Here is a 22,305-nt window from a genome sequence, read left to right on the forward strand (position 1 = left end):
TATTTATTTTGCAGTACGTTTTAAATTATTTTCAATAAATATATTTTAGTAATAAATTACTCATCTTATCTCCTGCTACGCGGGTGGGGGTACGCACTCCGACTTAGTCTACGTTTCGCCCATACGGGCTTTATCAAGGAAATCCCCCTGCAACATGAAATAAATATATATTAAAGAGATTAGTAGAATTCTATCTAGATTCTAAGATTAAAGTTAAATACTCATTCGAAAACAGTTAGTAAATACCTCAGTATTAGCAGTTCATGCTCCCCGCGTTGTAAGTTTAAATCGGGAAACATGGCCGCGGCGTTTTGGCATTTAAATAGCCCAACCCCTTTCATCCGGGGCATTGATTTAGCTGAAACGTAATGACCTCACAAAAAACGTGAGAGAATCCCCTTACGTTTTACCGGCCTATACTATCGTCATCCATTCTATGTCGGCATTCAGACCCATAGGAATCACTGTATTCAAATGAAAAATCCACTTTTGTTCCATATAATTTAGTTTTTCTTTAAGATCGCCGCCCTCCCACCCTACATGAACCTGATCAATGACACGTCATTTAAGGTCCATGATCTTATGTTTCTTCTCCCTCCAATGTTGGACAAGGGGGGCTTCCATATTCCCAGTATTAACTGAACATAAATCTAGAATTAATACTGGGAATATGGAAGCCCCCCATGTCCAACATTGGAGGGAGAAGAAACATAATATCACGGACCTTAAATGGCGTGTCATTGATCAGGTTCATGTAGGGTGGGAGGGCGGCGATCTTAAAGAAAAACTAAATTATATGGAACAAAAGTGGATTTCATTTGAATACAGTGATTCCTATGGGTCTGAATGCCGACATAGAATGGACGACGATAGTATAGGCCGGTAAAACGTAAGGGGATTCTCTCACGTTTTTTGTGAGGTCATTACGTTTCAGCTAAATCAATGCCCCGGATGAAAGGGGTTGGGCTATTTAAATGCCAAAACGCCGCGGCCATGTTTCCCGATTTAAACTTACAACGCGGGGAGCATGAACTGCTAATACTGAGGTATTTACTAACTGTTTTCGAATGAGTATTTAACTTTAATCTTAGAATCTAGATAGAATTCTACTAATCTCTTTAATATATATTTATTTCATGTTGCAGGGGGATTTCCTTGATAAAGCCCGTATGGGCGAAACGTAGACTACGTCGGAGTGCGTACCCCCACCCGCGTAGCAGGAGATAAGATGAGTAATTTATTACTAAAATATATTTATTGAAAATAATTTAAACCGTACTGCAAAATAAATAAAATAACATGACCTATGACGATTAGGGATACCAACTATGTCTGTATGATCTAAAGTTTAGTGGCATACAGATGGTATCACTGAGGTCTGTGAGTACATTGAGATAAATTATTGCTACAAGCTTTTACAAGATCTTCTCATTGATATATATGTGTTGATTGACTAGAAAGAAGATTAGAAAATTTATATAGTCAGTGGTTAGGTTGTATTGACAAAATGGACTTAGACATATCTTTTGATTATGCCCCTCCACATCTCTTCTCCGATTACACTAGTCTGCATGATTTTGGATGACTGAAAACTAATATGTGACATTACCTCACTTTTTTATGCTGATTCTAGAACTGTTCTTAGTTTTCTTCTATCACATAGTTTTTTTTTCACAATTTTACTTCAAAGATTTATTGCTGTGCTAGTAGGTAATGAGTATTGTTGGAGGGAAATTTCTCAATACAGACTTGAACGCCTTTAGGCTGGCCCAACTGTTGCTGCTAGTTGTTATTGTGTGACCTTGGAAGTGTTGTTTATTTCAGACGCTTGCATTATCAGTGCTGTTCTCATTTTATTTCTCTATTGTAATTGCAGGTACTATAATGTCTACATGCAATTGTATGAATAATCCAAATGTTTCTGTTACATTTGAGGAAATTATACAGTGCTTAAGCAAAGAATGGATATAATAGGCTTTGTGTAAAAAGCTTACTATGCTTATTTTAAAGTGAAACTTGGTGACCAGGATAAGGCATGGGCGCCAAAGAAAGTTTGCCGCTATTGTGTTGAGAGATTAAGATTGTGGACAAAAGGAATGAAAATGTGTATGCCATTTGCAATTCCTATGGTGTGGAGGGAGTCAAAAGACAACCTTAATGACTGTTACTTCTGTTTAGTTAATGTTCAGGGGTGCAATTCAAAAAATAAGAACTAAATTGTGTAGCCAAGCATTCCTTCAGCCATTAGGCCAGTTCCATATGGAGAAGACCTGCACGCTCCTATTCGTCCAGCTGTTTTAGAGAACCTGGCAGAAGATTATGTTGTAAGTGAACTTGACGCAATCACCAAAGACGATACTGATGATGTCCACCAGCCTGAATATGACTTTACTCCACAACGGTTCTCTCAGAGTGCACTTAATGATCTAGTACGTGATTTGAATTTGCCTAAGGGATCTGCAGAACTACTTGGCTCCCGTCTTAAAAGTAAGAATCTTCTGGAACCAGAACACATTACTCATGGTACAGGCACAGAGAAAAAGAACTAGTTTCTTTATTCTCACAGAACGATTCCTTGGTTTACTGCAATAACATAAACGAGTTAATGAACTTCTATGACACTAAACATGATCCTACTCAGTGGAGACTTTTTATAGACTCATCAAAGAGGAGCCTCATAGGCGTGTTACTGCATAATGGGAATGTGTATGGGTCCATTCCTGTGGCCCATTCAGTTCAAATGAGAGAGACATTCAAGAACATTAAGCTACTTTTAACAAGAAATCATCTGAGTAAAAGTTTTAAAATGCAGACTGGTGTTATAGTTTGTATTTACCTCTTACTCCTGGGAGCTGAGAATTCTCAAAAGCATTTCATTTTGTTGGGCCCCTTGAAATGTGTTCCAAAATTAATACCTCAAATAATGGAATCCTCTAGCAGCAACAATTTTCTGGTTTGAGCTTATCAGTGCTTTCGGAGAGTGTCTTTTCTCTTGAGCTAAACTTAATTGGTTATGGTTCCACCTCAATTCTTTTTCTGAAGCTTCACAATGCACTAATGCAGAAAAAAAATTATGTAGGGGTAAAAATTATAAGGTTGAATGCTTCTATGCCTATTATAACCCATCTATTCCTGGATTGTTTTATTCTTTGAGACAATAGTGGTAAATTGGTATGATTCTGAGTAGTGATGGAAGCTGTTTTAATCATATCCAATCCATGCTCAAGTCTGCTAAACTCCTCTTTTATAATAGAAAGCTAAAGACAGAAAGGGTAAGACCTAAGTATCCAGATGGTATACCTTGGAACTAACGCACCACAATTATTACACTGAATAAAAGTCATCTTGATTGATTGGAATGGGTATGGATAAGTATACTATGAAAGGATTAATAAGTTATGATTACCTGTATGTGATTGAGGAGTATAGTTAATGATTACTGGGCTGTCTATATACAATCATGTGAAAAAATTAGGACACTCCATGAAATATTCAAATCTTTCTTAATATATGTTCACATTTCGATGTCAAATCTTTTTTATATTTATCTCTAGAAAAGAAAGTGATGTAATTGCAGGTAAACAGCAAAACTTTTCTTTGATTTACACATGAAACAAAAAGATATCTACAAAAATGTGTATTCTAACTGAGGAATAAATTAGGACACCCCCCACATATCCTCCCACTTAAAGTGGCTCACAGGTGTATCACATTTATTTATTTAGTCATTTATTTAGCCCGTCTTCCCAAAGGAGCCCAGAACAAGTTACAAGAGTACATTTATAGCATGGGTAATGTGGAGTGGCGCTCGCTGGCTGGTAGGGGGCGCTATAAAGCAACAATGGCATGGATAGTGTGCAAGAAGTGTTTGTGGAGTATAATGTGGATTTTTTTCTACAAAAATGCCGGCTTTTCGTATGGTTCTGGATAAACTAGTTAGAAGTACATATGAAATGTACGAAAAAGTTGATGAATAAAAATCTGAATATGGATGTAGCCAAGGCCAGAAAAACACACTACAGATTAATATTAAGGAAAAGCATAATAATATTCTCTGTATGTACTTTGCTATTAACCTAGACCATAGAGAAAATCAGGTAATGCGTAACATACTTCTAGAGGAATTAATAACTCCATCTTGTATTAAAAACTCCATTTTGTTTTAATGACTCCATCTTGATTTTCTGTCTGTTCTTTGTTCTCTCTGAGTCTTCCCGCCTTGAGCCTCGTGGTTCTAATTAATACCAGACCTCTCAGTCTGGCTTGTGGAAGATATAGGGTTTCATATTTTTTGAATACAGATAGTTATATGTATCGTATGAATGCAATATACGTGTTGGGTGTGTGTGTGGGATCCCACGAGTGATATGTGTGTGATATGTGGTATGAATGATATGTGAGAGAAAGATTTGTATTTAATTTTAAATATTTTATATATTTTAAACCTGAAGAAACTTTAAGGAGAAATCCTAAGAGGCAACATCTGGAAAGAGTTAGAGCCAGAAACACTGTACCAGTCTTTGAGAAACTCAGAACAGGAAGGATCAGCTGGTTTGACCTCCATCATAGGAGAAAGGAGGGAGTAGGTTTTTTCCTGCTTCATTTTTAATACATGGACACAAACTTATCAGCAGGCTGGCTTTAACACAGACGAACTGTCTGATTTAAGTTTTGAGAATGACAAAAAGGGTATTTGGTATGTTATAATGGTTTTAGGCATATTTAGAAAGTAATGTAAACAAAAATATGATTTGTGAAACTTTTTCAGTATCAAAAAGAATTTCTTTGTTTAAACCTAAGGACAGCCTCTGTTAGCCAATTGGCTGACAAGGGATGATGTCAGACTGGACAGAAAATATATATTGGTGAGCAACGAATTATCGATGGGGATTCTTTGTCAGAAATGTCAGCGTTTGGCGTCTGTAAAGACTCCCACCGATGACGCAAATAATCTTTTGATAATTGTTATGGAAATAAATAAACCCAATAATTTTTCTGGAACCTTTTGCATCATGTGCCATCATTCATGTACACTTTACCCACCTATGAGCAAACCTGGCTGCTCAGTAGGACAAACTTTAGTGAGAAATACAGACTTTACAGCATTTACAGTATAGACAAGGGAGTTTAGATTACAGCATTTACAGTGAAGACATAACATACAGACTTAAAAATACAGACTTAGTAGGCATAGGGTGGATTAAATTGCAGCGTTTACAGTGTAGATATAACATGGAGGTAACGTAGCTTTTCTAGCAGATGGGTGTATCTTTGTTGTCGGAGAATGTGGTAGCAATTCAGGTTATATTTGCGGTGGCCTGCGAGTTTAGAGATGTTGTTTGGTATATTAGGCTGTGCCTTTGAGATCCATCCGTCCTGGGTGTAGATGCGGGTTGTTAAGGAGATGAGTTTGTAATGAGGAAGGTTTTCACGGCTTTCCTGAAGTTCCAAAGACTGTCTAATGATCTAATGAATGGGGAAATAATGTACCATAATCTGGGTATGTAATGAGAATAAGAGCGTCGTCGGGCTGTCTCAGACGTGAGTGAGTGACCAGGTGGCAGGATCAGACGTTTTTTAGTTTGAGATCTCAGTGATCAGTTGGGGCCATAAATTTGTAATTTTGATGCTATGTAGTTTGGTGTCATCTTGTGGAAAGTCTTGAAGGCTGACACCAAGGCTTTGAAGGCGCATCATTTTTGGATAGGCTGCCAGTGCATGGAAGTTAGTGCAGGGGTGACGTGGTCACAGAAGCCCAGGTATTTTAGGAGTCGGATTGCGGCGTTTTGCACCCCTTGGAGATGGGAGAGTGTTTTTGCTGGTAGGCCCACTAGTAGAGCGTTGCTGTAATCTAGGTGGGATAATACAAACGCGTATAGTAGTTGAGCAAAATTGCTTTCTGAAAAATAGGCACAGATGCACTTTAGTTGGTGGAGGTAATAGAAGGATGAAGACACTATTTGATACATGGTCTGAGAGCGACAAGTTTGAATCAAGAATCACTCCTAGGCTGTGGACGTTGTGTTTGGCTATGAGGGTGTCATTTCCCCAAGAAAGAAATGGGCAGGGGTAGGCACAAGTGACCTTGTGAATCCAGAGAAGTTCTGTTTTTGATGCATTGAGCTGAAGTTTATTTGCAGTCATCCAGTTTTTTTATTTCTGTTAGGCAGCTGTGAAGTTTTTTTTATTTGTGCATCTCAGTGTTGACCTAGGGAGAGGTAAAGCTGTATGTCGCCTGCATAAGAGTGGATTTTGATTTGGTATTTTTCTGCGATATCGAGTACTGGTTTGACATATAGATTGAAGAGAAGTGGGGATAGTAATGTACCCTGGGGCACTCCGTAGCAGAGAGGTTTTGGTTCTGATAAGGAGGATTCCAGTAGTACTTTCTGAGACCTTTCGTTCAAGAAGGAGGAGAACCATGCCAGTGCGACATCATGGATTCCAATCGAGTGTAGTCTGGATAGGAGGAGTGACTGATTGATAGTATCGAAGGCTGCGCTCAGATCTAGTAGGATTTTCCAGCAGTCATCTACGATGTCTAGAAGCACTGTTTCTGTGATGTGGTGCTTCCTGAATCCTGATTGGAAGTTGGAGAGGGTGGTGTTTGTTTCCATGAAATCTCATAGTTGTGCGAGTACTATCTTTTCTAGCATTTTTGAGACAAATGAGAGATTTGAGACTGGTCTATAGCTGCTTGGATTGTCCGGGTCCATGGTGGTTTTTTTTTTTGAGTAGTCTTACTACAGCGGATTTCCAGCTCTGTGGTATTATGCCTGATTGTAGGGAATCGTTAATCAGAGGTAAGATAGAGTTAAGGAAGGATTCGTTTTGTAATTAGAAGTGTAGTGGATGGGAATGGGTCCAGGACTGAGATTGTGGGGTGTAAGGAGACTATTGTACTTTTTAGGTCATCAATGGAAACTGGTTTGAATCAATAAACTGGTTTGAATCAATAAAAACAAGAGAAAAAGGAAGCCAATATGGTTCTCCAAACTAATGGCAGAGAAAATAAAGGCGAAAGAGTTGGCATTCGTGAAATATAAAAAACCCAAGAAGAGGAGTGCAAAAAGGACTACAGGGTGAAATTGAAAGAAGCCAAGAGAGATACGTCTGGCGAAAGCACAGGCGGAAGAACAAATGGCTAAAAATGTAAAAAAGGGAGACAAAAATTTTTTCAGATATATTAGTGAAAGGAGAAAGATGAAAAATGGAATTGCTAAACTAAAGGATGCTGGGAACTGTTATGTGGAGAGTGATGAGGAAAAAGCAAGTGTGCTAAACAAATACTTCTGTTCTGTGTACACAGAAGAAAATCCTGGAGAAGGACCAAGATTGTCTGGCAAAGTTACATGAGAAAATGGAGTGGATTCTGCGCCGTTCACGGAGGAGAGTGTTTATGAGCAACTTGAAAAACTGAAGGTGGACAAAGCAATGGGACCAGATGGGATCCATCCCAGGATACTATGGGAGCTCAGAGAGGTTCTGGCGAGTCTTATTAAAGACTTGTTCAACAAATCTCTGGAGACGGGAGTGGTTCCTGGGGATTGGAGGACAGCGGATGTGGTCCCTATTCACAAAAGTGGTCACAGGGATGAAGCAGGAAACTACAGTCCGGTGAGCCTCACTTCAGTTGTTGGAAAAATAATGGAAGTTTTGCTGAAAGAAAGGATAGTGTACTTCCTTGAATCTAATGGGTTACAGGATCCGAGGCAACATGGCTTTACAAAAGGTAAATCGTGCCAAACGAACCTGATTGAATTTTCTGATTGGGTGACCAGGGAGCTGGATCAAGGACATATGCTAGATGTAATTTACTTAGATTTCAGCAAAGCCTTTGATACAGTTCCTCATAAGAGGCTATTGAACAAACTTGAAGGGCTGAAGTTAGGACCCAAAGTGGTGAACTGGGTTAGAAACTGGCTGTTGGACAGACGCCAGAGGGTGATGGTTAATGGAAGTCGCTCGGAGGAAGGAAAGGTTGAGTAGTGGAGTCCCTCAGGGTTCAGTGCTGGGGCCGATCCTGTTCAATATGTTTGTGAGTGACATTGCTGAAGGGTTAGAAGGAAAAGTGTGCCTTTTTGCAGATGATACCAAGATTTGTAACAGAGTAGACACCGAAGAGGGAGTGGAAAATATGAAAAAGGATCTGCAAAAGTTAGAGGAATTTGGTCTAATGCCTGGCAACTAAAATTCAATGCAAAGAAATGCAGAGTAATGCATTTGGGGATTAATAATCGGAAGGAACCATATATGCTGGGAGGTGAGAAGCTGATATGCACGGACAGGGAGAGGGACCTTGGGGTGATAGTGTCCGAAGATCTAAAGGCGAAAAAACAGTGTGACAAGGCAGTGACTGCATAAAGAGAGGCGTAGCCAGTAGAAGGAAGAAGGTGTTGATGTCCCTGTACAGCTCATTGGTAAGGCTCCACTTGGAGTATTGTGTTCAGTTTTGGAGACTGTATCTGGCGAAGGACGTAAGAAGACTTGAAGTGGTCCAGAGGAGAGCAATGAAAATGATGGGAGATTGCGCCAGAAGATGTATGAGGAGAGACTGGAAGCCCTGAATATGTATACCCTAAAGGAAAGGAGAGACAGGGGAGATATGATTTAGACATTCAAATACTTGAAGGGTATTAACGTAGAACAAAATCTTTTCCAGAGAAAGGAAAATGGTAAAACCAGAGGATATAATTTGAGGTTGAGGGGTGGTAGATTCAAAGGCAATGTTAGGAAATTCTACTTTACGGAGAGGGTGGTGGATGCCTGGAATGCGCTCCAGAGAGAGGAGGGGGAGAGTAAAACTGACTGAGTTCAAAGAAGCGTGGAATGAACACAGAGGATCTAGAATCAGAAAATAATATTAAATATTGAACTAAGGCCAGTACTGGGCAGACTTGCACGGTCTGTGTCTGTGTATGGCCATTTGGTGGGGGATGGACTGGGGAGGGCTTCAGTGGCTGGGAAGGTGTAGATGGGCTGGAGTAGGTTTTAACGGAGATTTCGGCAGTTGGAACCCAAGCACAGTACCGGGTAGAGCTTTGAATTCTTGCCCAGAAATAGCTAAGAAAAAAAATTTAAAAAATTTATATTGAATCAGGTTGGGCAGACTGGATGGACCATTCGGGTCTTTATCTGCTGTCATCTATTATGTTACTATGAAGCTGTTGAGAGTTTCTATCTTGTATAGGTTGTTGTTTTGTATAGTTTTGGGGATGCTTGGCAGAGTTTTGGCTTCTAAGTCTAAGGATTCTCGTATCTTTGATATCTTGTCGTGGAAGAAATTTGAGAGGGATTCACTGTCTAAGTTTGATTTTTGGATGTAGTGTGATCCTTGGGAGGAGGTGAACAAGTTTTTCGACAGTGAGACAATGGCCTTTCATCTGTTTGGGATTTTGGATATTAGGTTTGTGAAATATGCCTTTTTTGTATCGAGTGTCGCTAGCTTGTATTCTTTCAAGAGGCTTTTCCAGGTGGATTTGACCTCGGGCTGTGTGTTTTGCACCAGGTTATTTCTGCTTTCCTGACTTTCCTTTTCTGTTCTCTCAGGCTTTCTGTGAACCAGGGTGATGAGAAGGATCTTGTGTTTGTTTTGACTTTTTTGAGTCTTGCTAATTTCTCATGCAGTGACTTTATGCCAGAATGACATGCCTGTGCTTTTTCCTCTAGTGAGTTGGTCGTGGGTCCATTTTGGAGATGCCAATGGATAAGTCGTGAAGGTTGACCGACTTTGGGTCGAGTGTGGTTGTTTTTAGTGAAGCTGGATCTTCTATGGGCCCTTTGGTCTTAACGTGTTGGTTGAACGAGATTACCTGGTAGTCAGTCCAGGGGACTTGAGTGTTTGTTAGCAGGGTTGATTTGTTGTCGAGTAGCGAGCCTTTAGAGATGAAGATCAGGTCTAAAGTGCTCCCAGAAGAGTGAGTGGGGGATGGACTTGTTGGATAAAACCGAGATCAGACAGCATCTCTGTGAATTCCCTTGGTGTACTGGTGATTTCTGGGTATTCCGCAAAGTTAAAGTCTCCTACGATGATAATTTGTTTGTGGTTGACTGAGAGGTTGCTTATAATAATTATTAGTTTGTCAAGTGCAGACACTGGGGAGGAGGGGGCTCTGTAGATTAATATGAATATGGTTTTCTGGTCGTGGACTATTGAGAAAATGAGGCCGTCCAGGCCTTCTAGTGAGATGGAGTGTATATGTCTTGGGTTTAATTTGTATTTTGTGATGGCTGCCACCCCACCCCCTCTTTATATGGGGAGGGAGCATGCCAGTGCTTGGTAACCTTGAGGGCATAATGCACACAGGGTAGCCCCATCATTGTCTTTGAGCCAAGTTTCAGTCACTAATAGGAGGTGCACATGATAAGAACATAGTTACTCAGAATTTTGAAGGAGGTTTACCCTACTTAAAACCTCAGACATTTAGTTTGGTGTGCTCATGACTGCTGCGGTGAGAGTGAACACCATGGTGAGATCAAAAGAGCTGTCTGAGGACATCAGAAAGAAGATTGTAGCAGCTTATAAGTCTGGGTAAGAGATTTAAAAAGATCTCAAAAGAATTTGACATCGTCAACCAACGGTCCCACCGTTTTCTACGCAGGAAACGACCTGCAAAGGAAGCGGTGGGACTGTTGGATGACCATGAAATAAAGGGAGTGCTAAAGAAGGACAAAGCAATCACCGACAAACTGAACACATTTTTAGCATCTGTATTTACCGAAGAGGATATACACAGCATACCGGAACCCATAAGGCTATATGCTGGAAATGAAGACGGGAAACTGGCAGGGTTGACGGTCAGTCTGGAGGAGGTATGTAGGCAGATTGATAGGCTTAAGAGTGATAAATCCCTGGGACCGGATGGCATCCATCCGAGGGTCAACAAGAAACTGAAAGCCAATCTGTCAATCAAATCAGGAAAGATTCCAGAAGACTGGAAAGTGGCGAATGTTATGTCGATCTTCAAGAAAGATTCGAGGAGAGATCCAGGAAACTACAGACCGGTGAGTCTGACCTCGGTACCAGGAAAGATGGTAGAGGCGCTGATAAAGGATCGCATCATTGATCACCTTGATGAACACGGGCTGATGAGAACCAGTAAGCACGGTTTCAGCAAAGGCAGATCTTGTTTGACGAACTTGCTGCACTTCTTTGAGGGAGTAAACAGACAGATAAACAAGGGCACCCCGGTCGACATTGTATATCTGGATTTTCAGAAGGTGTTTGACAAGGTTCCACATAAATGACTACTTCAGAAAATTGCAAGCCATGAAATTGAGGGTGAAATACTCACGTGGATTAAAAACTGGCTGGAGCATGGGAAACAGAGAGTGGGGTAAATGGACAATACTCAGACTGGAAAAGCGTCACCAGTAATTTAACTAAGTTTTGCTTATTTTGGCCATCATGCCAGTTATTTGGGCCAGCAATATCCACAATGAATGAATGCACTGATCACCATATAATTGACATGTCACTTATTTATTAAGTATAAATGGAAGACTGAGGGCTCGGTGCTTGGACCCGTGCTCTTCAACATCTTTATGATCTGGAAATTGGTACGACGAGTGAGGTGATTAAATTTGCGGACGATATGAAGTTATTAAGAGTAGTGAAGACACAAAGGGATTGCGAAGATCTGCAACGTGACATAATCAAGCTCGAGAAATGGGCATCGACGTGGAAAAGTGTAACAAAAATCTCATGCATGAATACAGGATATCCGGGGCGGTATTTGGAGAGACCTCACAGGAAAGAGACTTCGGAGTTCTGATTGACAAGTTGATGAAGCCGTCTGTGCAATGTGTGGTGGCAGCGAAAAGGGCGAACAGAATGCTAAGAATGATAAAGAAGGGGATCATGAACAGATCGGAGAAAGTTATCATGCTGCTAAACTAAACTAAACTAAACTAAACCTTGGGTTTGTATACTGCACCAACTCCATAGTTGTGGAGCTCGGCACGGTTTGCAGGCCATGGGGCGCCCTCACCTGGAGTACTGCGTCCAGCACTGGCCATGAAGAAGGACATGGTACTACTCGAAAGGGTCCAGAGAAGAGCGACTAAAATGGTTAAACGGCTGGAGGAGATGCCGTACAGTGAGAGATTGGAGAAACTTGGCCTCTTCTCCTTTGAAAAGAGGAGACTGAGAGGGGGACATGATCGAAACATTCAAGATACTGAAGGGAATAGACTTAGTAGTTAAAGACAGATTGTTCACCCTCTCCAAGGTAGGAAGAACGAGAGGGCACTCCCTAAAGCTGAAAGGGGATAGATTCCATACAAACGTAAGGAAGTTCTTCTTCACCCAGAGAGTGGTAGACAACTGGAATGCTCTTCTGGAGTCCGTTATAGGGGAAAACACCCTCCAGGGATTCAAGACAAAGTTGGACAAGTTCCTGCTAAACTGGAACGTACACAGGTGAGGCTGGACTCATTTAGAGCACTGGTCTTTGACCTAAGGTCTGCCGCGTGAGCAGACTGCTGGGCAAGATGGACCACTGGTCTGACCCAGCAGTGGCAATTCTTATGTTCTTATGACATTAGTCATTCCACAGTCTGGATAATAGTGTACAAGTAGAGGACTTTCCAAACAACTGCCAAAATGCCCAGGTCTGGCCGTCCAAGCAAGTTGACACCTAGAGCACACCTCAAGATGCTAAAAGAAGTCTCCAAAAACCCTAAAATCACAGGAACTACAGCAGGCTCTTGCTACCTTTGATGTGAAAGTGCATGCCTCTACAATCAGAAAGAGACTTCACAAATTTAACTTGCATGGGAGGTGTGAAAGGAGGAAACATTTGCTTTCTAAGAGAAACATCAAGGCCAGACTGAAGTTTGTAAGAGAGAACATAGTCAAACTCCAGGACTTTCTCAATAGTGTTCTATGGACAGATGAGTCTAAAATGGAATTATTTTGACACCAGAAAAGAAGACATGTTTGGTGTACACCAAATACAGCATTCCAGGAAAAGAACCTCATACCAACTGTGAAGAATGGAGGTGGAAGTGTCATGATTTAGGGATGCTTTGCTGCAGCAGGACCTGGCCAGTTCACCATCATAGAATCCACCATGAATTTTACCGTGCATCAGAGAAAAATGAGACCATCTGTAAGAAAATTAAAGCTGAAACGGAACTAGACCCTACAACATGACAATGACCCAAAACATACCAGTAAATCTACCAAGGGCTGGCTAAAAACTAAGAAATGGAGAGTTCTGGAGTGGCCTAGTCAAAGCCCTGATCTTAATCCCATTGAGATGCTGTGGGGTGATTTGAAACAGGCTGCACATGCAAGAAACCCCCTCAAACATCTCACAGCTGAAAGAATTCTGCATTGAGGAGTGGGCCAAACTTTCTTCAGACTGATGTCAGAGACTGGAAGATGGCTACAAGAAGCATCTCACTACAGATATTTCAACTAAATGGGGTAACACATTTTTAATAGTGGTACTTGGCTGAATCACTGTGAGACATAGTCCCACCCCCTGTGCTTGCTACCATCACTGGTCGCCGTACATGAAGGAGGACACAGAGAAGAGTGACTAAAATGGTTAAGGGGCTGGAGGAGTTGGAGTGAGAGATTAGAGAAACTGGACCTCTTCTCCCTTGAAATGAGGAGACTGAGAGGGGACATGATCAAAAAAGTCAAGATAATGAAGGGAATAGACTTAGTAGATAAAGACAGGTTGTTCACCCTCTCCAAGGTAGAGAGAACGAGAGGGTACTCTCTAAAAGTTAAAAGGGGATAGATTCCATACAAATGTAAGGAGGTTCTTCTTCACCCAGAGAGTGGTAGAAAACTGGACCACTCTTCCGGAGGCTGTTATAGGGGAAAACACCCTCCAGGGATTAGACAAAGTTAGACAAGTTCCTGATGAACCAGAACGTATGCAGTAAGGCTAGATTCAGTTAGGGCACTGGTCTTTGACCTAAGGGCCACCGTGTGAGCGGACTGCTGGGCACGATGGACCACTGGTCCGACCAAGCAGTAGCAATTCTTATGTTCTTATGCAATATTTATTGAATCTCTAACTGCAATTTAAACCAGCTACTGTATAAGACTAAAGGTATTTTTTTTACCTAGGACTGGCAATGGAAAATAAACTTTGCAGAACTTATTCACAGTTCAGTAGCCAAGTTAGGAAACTTCAGCAAGAGTTAGCAATGTGAAAAACCAGAGATACTTTGAAATGCAGAGAGGGTGAGAGGTTTGGGTTTTTTTGGTGTAGGATAGAAGACCGAGCTATATACAACAATATAGATACACAGTAGGCATAATTTAACTAAGTTTTGTTTATTTTGGCCATCATGCCAGTTATTTGGGCCAGCAATATCCACAATGAATGAATGCACTGATCACCATATAACTGACATGTCACTTATTTATTAAGTATAAATGGAACCTGGCAACAAACTATATTTGTGTACACATGCTACTTGCAGGGTGTGGAATGTGATGTTTGGCATGTGCATTTAAAATGCCTAGGAGAGATTTAACACTCATCAAAAAAAAAAAATTGGCTTGCTGGAACAATTTAAAAACCAGCTGTCTAACTTATTACTAACTGGCAGAGATAGCTGGAGTGCTGAAATCTATAATAGCACGTGTTATACAGCAGAAAGAGAACTTGAGAAATGAATGGACATTACACAAAGGATAACAGGGAACTTCCCAAAATTAGAAGGAGGCTCCAAATGTTGAAGGTGCCCTTGGTCAGTGCTTCTTAATTGTAACTGGACACGGTATGCGTGTAAGAGAACCAATATTTATTTATTGGGATTTATTAACCACCTTTATAAAGAGATTCACCCAAGGCGATGTACAGCAGGTACAGTTTAACATAAAACTTAGGGTTTTTTTTAAACAGCATAACAATAGGAAAATAACCAAAAATGTAGTAAGCATAAGTATAATCAATGAGGTAAATTTGGAAATAGCAATTTGAAACCTAGTAGTAGGTCTAACACAAAACAGAATCGGAAACATACAGCACTGTTAGAAAACTGGATCATAACTATTTCAAAGCAACAGATGGATAGCTGCCTTGATGGAAATGCAGGTTTGGGATAAAGTTCAGTTAGACACATTGCGAAAAAGACAATATTGACTCTTGAAGTGCTGAACAATGGAAATCCAAACAACTTCCAAATCCGCTTCAGATTTTTGCACGAATGACATCTAAAATGTTGATGAGACAGGTTTATTTTACTTTGCCACTCCGGACAGTTCCCTAAACTACAAACACACATCACTGTCTGGTTCAAAGTAAGCGATGACCTGTATTACTGTTGCTTAGGAAATTATTACAGTTTATTTATTTAGATTTTTATCTAAACATTCACAATGGAGTGAATTGGACATACAAGATTATACAGTAGTTTTCATGCATTTACAATAATCTTCAAAGTGATACTGAAAACGAAGGTTATGAGGATGAAATTGTTGAACAAATTGTGGCCAAACATAAAGTGAACAGGAAACTAAAGAGAATGATCGTTACCAAGCAGGAAAAAGTGTCAACTCATAATGCTTGAAATTTTATTTCTGGATTATGACTATTTCATGCAGGAAGGCAGTCCTTTATCTACTCTAGAAACCTGTGCCTATTTTTTTCAGTTGCAGTTAACGAAAAATGCATGTCAGGGTATACACAATCAATTCCTTCAATAGTAATAATATTTAAGGAACATTTTAATGTGATTTGAGATTTTTGTTTTAGCTCCTTTATATTTTTTCTTCTGAATAAAGGGAGAATTTTTTTTCATCTTAAGCTTGTACTGTACTCGTTATATTTCAGCTTCATTTTGTTGACGCACGGCTTAATTGGGACAAATTATTCAAGTCCTGATATGTCTCAATTAATTGGAATCCACTATAAATAAAAACAGCAGTATGGAAGTGCTAATCCACTACAAAGATGATTCAGGAATAAAAGTGTTACCAATTATATTACTCACTGTCTTAACAACTGGCGACCTTGTTTCCAAGTCAGTTGACTATTCTGAGGTACAGTAGGAACATCTATTTCTTTGGTTTCTTCTGAAAGGCAAGCAAGAAATAAATTAAAATACAAGTCATATTAAATATAACACAGTTGAAGCAGAATGTATTTTATTGAGCGTGCTAGATCTTTACTTATTTATGGCATTGCCAGGAAATAATTTATAAATTACAGAGTGCATGACTATGATCAGTGTACTACACCAATTTGCTTTAAAGGATCTGATTTTATTAGGACTGATGTGACCCTCTGTGCAAAATGTCTAGCTACATAGGATAGCAGTTTTTAACCAACCTACTAGAGGGAGTGAGCTGTGGCACAGAGCAAGTCTGATACGTTGATATGCTGCCCACTCCCTAGGTCAGAAGTTGAAATTTATTAAAACCAGTTTGTTCATCTTCTTTCCTTGGTCTTGTTAGACCAGTCCAGACAGGGTGGGTTGAATCGCACCCCCCCTTTCCACATTAGAAAGTGAGACTCTATAGATCTTTGCACCCCATGAATGCATTAGATCAGACATGTCAAACTCTGGCCCGCAGGTGTGTTAAAAATTGGTTCACCAGACATTTTAAATTTTATACTAAATCTGGCCCGCCGGCACAAAGTGCTTCCGCTGCTCTTCACTCACGTTTGCCTTCACCTGGTCTCCTCTTCAAAGCAGCCTGCTGAGGATCGCTGGCTGTAGCGAACCTCGCAAGCTGCTGTTGACCTCGGTAGCACGTTCCCTCTGCCACGGTCCCGCCCCTCCTCTGACATAAGGGATCGCGTCAGAGGGAAAGTGCTACCGAAGTCAACAGCAGCCTGCAAGGTTCGCTACAGCTGGGTGAAGATCTCAGCAGGTTGCTTTGAAGAGGAGACCAGGCAAAGGCAGACGTGAGTGAAGAGCAACAGCAGTGGTTTGTGTCGGCGGGCCAGAGGAAACCAGGAAGCCGGGATGGAGGGAGAGTAGGGACAGTAGGCTAACATGCAGGCCTTCGGGACGGGGACGGGCCCTGGTGTAGAAGTACCCGGAGGGAGAGGAGGGGTCCAGATGTGTATATGCGGGACTGAGTGGAGGGTGGGGTGGGTAAGAAATAAAACAGAGGAGAGGGAGAGAGATGGTGGGCAATGGGATGGAGGGAAGGAACAGAAAGAGAGAGAAGCAATACACAAGGGATGGTGTGGAGGGGCGAATAGAGATACTGGATAGGAGGGTAGTTGGGAAGAGAAATGGAGAGATGGTGGACCCTGGGGTGGTGGGGAAGGAGGGAGAGATTCTGCATGAAACAACAAAAGGTAGAAAAAATAATTTTATTTTCTGTTTTGTGATTACAATATTTATTTTGTTTACACCACAGAGCCGGTGTGGGGTTGGAGACGTTGTAACCCTACTAAGACTAACCTCATCTTCTATGAAACCGCGCTAGCGGTTTGTAGCGCAGAGAGCCGCACTGAATGGCCCACGCTGTTACCGATGCTCAAGTTGCTATGAGCATCGGGAGCAGCACGGACAATTCAGCATGGCTCCCCGCACTAGAAACTGCTAGCGCAGTTTCTTAGAAAAGAAGGTAAGCCTTAGTCACTTAGGGGTCCTTTTATTAAGGTGCGCATTTAGTGCGCGCTAAATTGGTTGGCATACCTTAACCTTTTCCTATTGTGTGTCCCAGATGATGGGACAGTCCAAAAAATGTCATTGCCATCGTATGTCCCATGGCATGGGACATACAGTACACCTTCTACCTATCATTTGTCCCATCTATTGGGCCATTGTGTTTACAATGGCCGTAAATGATAATGGTGAATAATACAAAACTTTGCAAAAATAATTACGATTGGAACCAGCGTAATGTAAAATTTATTACGATAGTAAAAGTTTAATTAAAGTTCTCCTAATTATCTTAATTAAAATTCAGCCGCGACTTAGCCTTTTTTTCAGATTTCAGCCCATTATGTGATTGAGTTTGACACCCCAGTCATCAGCAAGCTAGTTATCTCCCACCAATGAATCATCATCCTTGGAGATTTCAACTTTACAAACTACCCAAACGTCACCAGAGCACCAGCTGACTTCATAACAACATCAGACCTAGGCTTCCACCAGATCATCTCAACCACCCACATACCCTTGACCTAGTCTTCACAAAGAAGAGCAACCCCCTGACCCATACATCCAACACTACATCTCTGAACCAGTACCCTGATCCAGCCACCATCTTATCATGTTCAATCTCGGGAACTCAGCTATAGAACCCCAGACCAAGGACAGCACCACCTCACTCAAGAAGATACTCAACATTAACTCGGTCGACCTAGAAAATCTATATATCATTTGGCATCTTGGAAATAGCCCAAACAACAGGACCTGAACCAATATCCATTGAAGAAGCTGTGTCAAACTGGCACATACAAGTCAAGACCCTGTCAAAACCAAGTCAAAAACCTAGCAGAAACCAAAATTATAAAAATTAACACTCACAGCTTCTCCTCCTCCTGGTTCACAAATGACTAAACTAAACTAAACTAAACCTTAAGTTTATATACTGCATCATCTCCACGGATGTGGAGCTCGGCACAGTTTACAAGAACTTAAAATATAGGAAGAGAAGGAAAAAAAGGTTTACATGAACTTATATATAGAAGAGAAGAGTAAGGGGGATAGAATTACATTTTAGTGAAAAGCCAGGTTTTCAGTTGCTTGCGGAATAATTGGAAGGAGCCCAGGTTCCGCAGCGGAGTAGTAAGGTCGTTCCAAAGACCTGTGATTCTGAAGAGAAGGGATTTTCCCAGTTTGCCTGCATAGCGAATACCGTGTAGAGAGGGGAAGGATAGTTTATACCTTTGGGCGGGTCTGGTAGAGTCAAGACTCGAGGAGTTATAAGATGACCTCAAGAAAAAGAAGAGAACTAAGAAAAGCCAAAAGAAACTGGTGCAAATCCAGAGCCTAAAATGGCAAAGCCTTCTGCAAAAAACTGAAAAAAAAAAATTACTATACCAATCTCCTACAGAAAGCTCCAAATAAATCAAAGAATCTCTTCACACTGCCAAAAATAAAAAAAAAACAACAACAACAACAAAAAAAAAAACTTTCAGCCTCACAAGGAAACCAGAAATATCAACAAACTGACCTGGACAGTGAAACCCTCTCCATCTACTTCCAATAAAATAATCGATCACATATGTGCCAATCTTGATTTGACGAAAGGAGTAGCAGTAAAGCACAGTTACTTACCGTAACAGGTGTTATCCAGGGACAGCAGGCAGCTATTCTCACATATGGGTGACGTCACTGACATAGCCTCGGTGCAGAAGCCTCACAAGCAGACTTGCTTGAAGAAACTAGATGTTTTGAGTCAGCTGCACCGCGCATACGTGAGTGCCTTTCCGCCCAGCATAGGGCGCGTCTCCTCAGTTCAGATAGCTAGCAGAGAAGCCAACCAGGGGAGGTGGGTGGGTTGTGAGAATAGCTGCCTGCTGTCCCTGGATAACACCTGTTACGGTAAGTAACTGTGTTTTATCCCAGGACAAGCAGGCAGCCTATTCTCACATATGGGTGACCTCCAAGCTAACCAGAATGGTGTAAGTAGATTTATGATTGTACTAATTAGTTATATAAACAAGTTACGTGTTTCTTAGTTTTCTAGGGGAAACCATAAACTCCTTACCCAAGGTTCGTTATTTTGCCAGTTTATACTAAGAATAGAGACCAAGGCTATATGAAGAATTTTATTAGAAATATAAAAATATAATTCATAAGCCAGCAGTAAATAATAAACTAATTATTTGTTCACAATGTCTCTGAATATATATAAATCTCATTACATAATTATTACACAATAATTCCTAAGTAAATGAGTGAATATACTAATTCTTACACACACTAGATAATTCCTTATAATAATAATTCCTGATTAGCAGCAATCTATCACAGTTTATCACCAAGAGTAACTTCACTTCCTTGTCCCAAGGACAATAGAATTCTATCTAATCCCAGCTGAGATTATAGATAATTTCCTTATTCTCACCATCCGATTAGGCCTTAGCACAGAATCAGGGAGATGGAAGTCGTCTTCTCAGTGCAGAAGATATGAATTCTTTGATCAGGAAAAAGTCCGGTAGTCACTGGAACAGCTGTAAATTAGGTTGGCAGCAAAGGTTTCCTTTATGTGATGGAATCCAGATCTGTATAAAAGCCCGGTTTCTCTCTCTCGAGCAGAGTCACAAGAAGTAACTTTTCAGGTCTTAATTATTAGAAGGTATGCATATAGCGAAACTTATGATAAGATGCAAGCTCCCCTACATCCAAGCACAAAGTAATCAATAATTAGGCACCTTCTACTTGGTTCTCATCAGATGACCTCTCAGGACCAATCCAGAAACAGAACTTGAATGAATAGCCTTTCTGTATAGAGTCTCGCACAGGCTGTGTAACAGAGGCACCTTCGTTAGATAAGAACAGCACAGGAGCAATGCCACCCCCAAGATTCACACGGCTGAACATGTAGGTATAGCTGGATTTCCTTGACTAGAATACAGTTCTGGTACATACCCAGAATGCATCAGGCATCATAAACAGCAAAGATGTTTTCTTCTTTCTCTTCTTGCATGGTTCAGGCTGGAATGATTTCTGGCAGACAATGGTTCAGGCTTTATGATGTCAGCGAGGCCTAACCTTCAGGTGTGAATAAGGAAACACCCCTACAATGGGATGGTGGGAGTGTTGGCAATTTAGAAGAATAAGTTTTGTAATACTTTCTGGCCAAAATGGCCTTCCCGTCTGGAGAAAACATCCAGACAATAGTGAGAAGTGAAAGTATGAACCGAGGACCAAGTAGCAGCCTTGCAAATTTCCTCAATAGGTGTAGATCTGAGGAAAGCTACCGAAGTTGCCATTGCTCTGACTTTATGGGTTGTGATTCTACTCTGTAGTTGTAATCCAGCCTGGGCATAGAAGGAAATTCAAGCAGCCATCCAGTTGGAGATGGTACGCTTAGAGACAGGATGTCCCAACTTGTTCAGATCGAAAGAAACAAAAGTTGAGGAGCAGTTCTGTGTGGTTTGGTGTGTTCCAAATAGAAGGCCAAAGCACAGTCCAGAGTATGAAGAGCTGATTCTCCAGGATGAGAATGAGGCTTTGGAAAAAACACTGGAAGAATAATGGATTGGTTGATATGAAATTCCGATACCACCTTGGGAGGAATTTAGGATGAGTACGGAGGACCACCTTGTCATGATGGAAGACAGTTAAAGGTGGATCAGCAACTAAAGCTTGCAGCTCACTGACTCTTCGAGCAGAAATGACAACAATAAGAAACACCATTTTCCAAGTGAGATACTTCAGATGAGCCGTAGACATTGGTTCAAATAGAGGCCTTATCAATTGATCAAGAACAACGTTGAGGTCCCAAACCACAGGAGGCGGTTTAAGAGGAGGTTTGACATTGAAAAGTCCTTTCATGAATCTGGAAACCACCGGATGAGCAGAGAGGGGTTTCCCTTCAATAGGCTGATGGAAAGCCGCAATTGCACTGAGATGGACTCGGATCGATGTAGATTTGAGACCATAAGTGGATAAGTGCAAAAGGTAATTCAAAACAGAAGATAAGGAGGAATGTTGAGGCTCCTTATCATGAGAAAAACACCACGTAGAAAATCTAGTCCATTTTTGGTGATAGCATTGTCTAGTGGTAGGCTTCCTAGAAGCCTTTAAAATGTCTCTGACAGGTTGAGAAAACTGAAGAGGAGTCATGTTGAGAGGTACCAAGCTGTCAGGTGTAGAGACTGCAGGTTGGGATGAAGCAGAGATCCCTGACTCTGTGTAAGCAGAGATGGAAAAACTGTTAGAAGGTATGGCTCCCTGATGTTGAGTTGAAGTAGAAGGGAGTACCAAGGTTGTCGGCCACCGAGGAGCAATCAGAATCATGGTGGCATGATCGTTCTTCAACTTGACCAGAGTCTTGAGAATGAGAGGGAATGCATACAGGAAGAGATTTGTCCATTCCAGAAGAAAAGCATCTGCCTTGAGGCGATGAGGAGAATATATCCTGGAGCAGAACTGAGGCAGTTTGTGGTTGTGGGGAGCTGCAAAGAGATCTATCTGAGGCGTTCCCCACTGTGAAAAAATGTGATGAAGAGGCGAGGAATGGAGTGTCCATTCGTGAGGTTGCAGAAGAAGACTTCAAGTTGTCCGCCAAGCAATTTTTCACCCCTTGGATGTAGACAGCTTTGAGGAAGGTGTTGTGGTGGATTGCCCAGTCCCAAACCTTCAGAGCTTCTTGACAAAGGGAGGAAGATCCCGTCCCTCCCTGTTTGTTGACATAAT

General features: G+C 41.1%; 1 protein-coding gene across 4 annotated transcripts in view; it reads right to left on the reverse strand.

Annotated features, from left to right (window-relative positions):
• STRN3 (striatin 3) overlaps positions 1 to 22,305 on the reverse strand; it is a 317,039-nt gene that overhangs the window by 214,497 nt on the left and 80,237 nt on the right. For 3 of the 4 annotated variants that reach the window (XM_033950965.1, XM_033950962.1, XM_033950964.1), the window contains one exon: positions 15,964 to 16,045. In XM_033950965.1, coding sequence (XP_033806856.1) covers positions 15,964 to 16,045 — 82 coding nt within the window. The remainder of the gene's footprint in view (positions 1 to 15,963; positions 16,046 to 22,305) is intronic. The other variant, XM_033950963.1, reaches the window with a different exon arrangement.

Source organism: Geotrypetes seraphini, chromosome 7 (assembly GCF_902459505.1).
Source record: "Geotrypetes seraphini chromosome 7, aGeoSer1.1, whole genome shotgun sequence".
Lineage (NCBI taxonomy): Eukaryota > Metazoa > Chordata > Amphibia > Gymnophiona > Dermophiidae > Geotrypetes > Geotrypetes seraphini.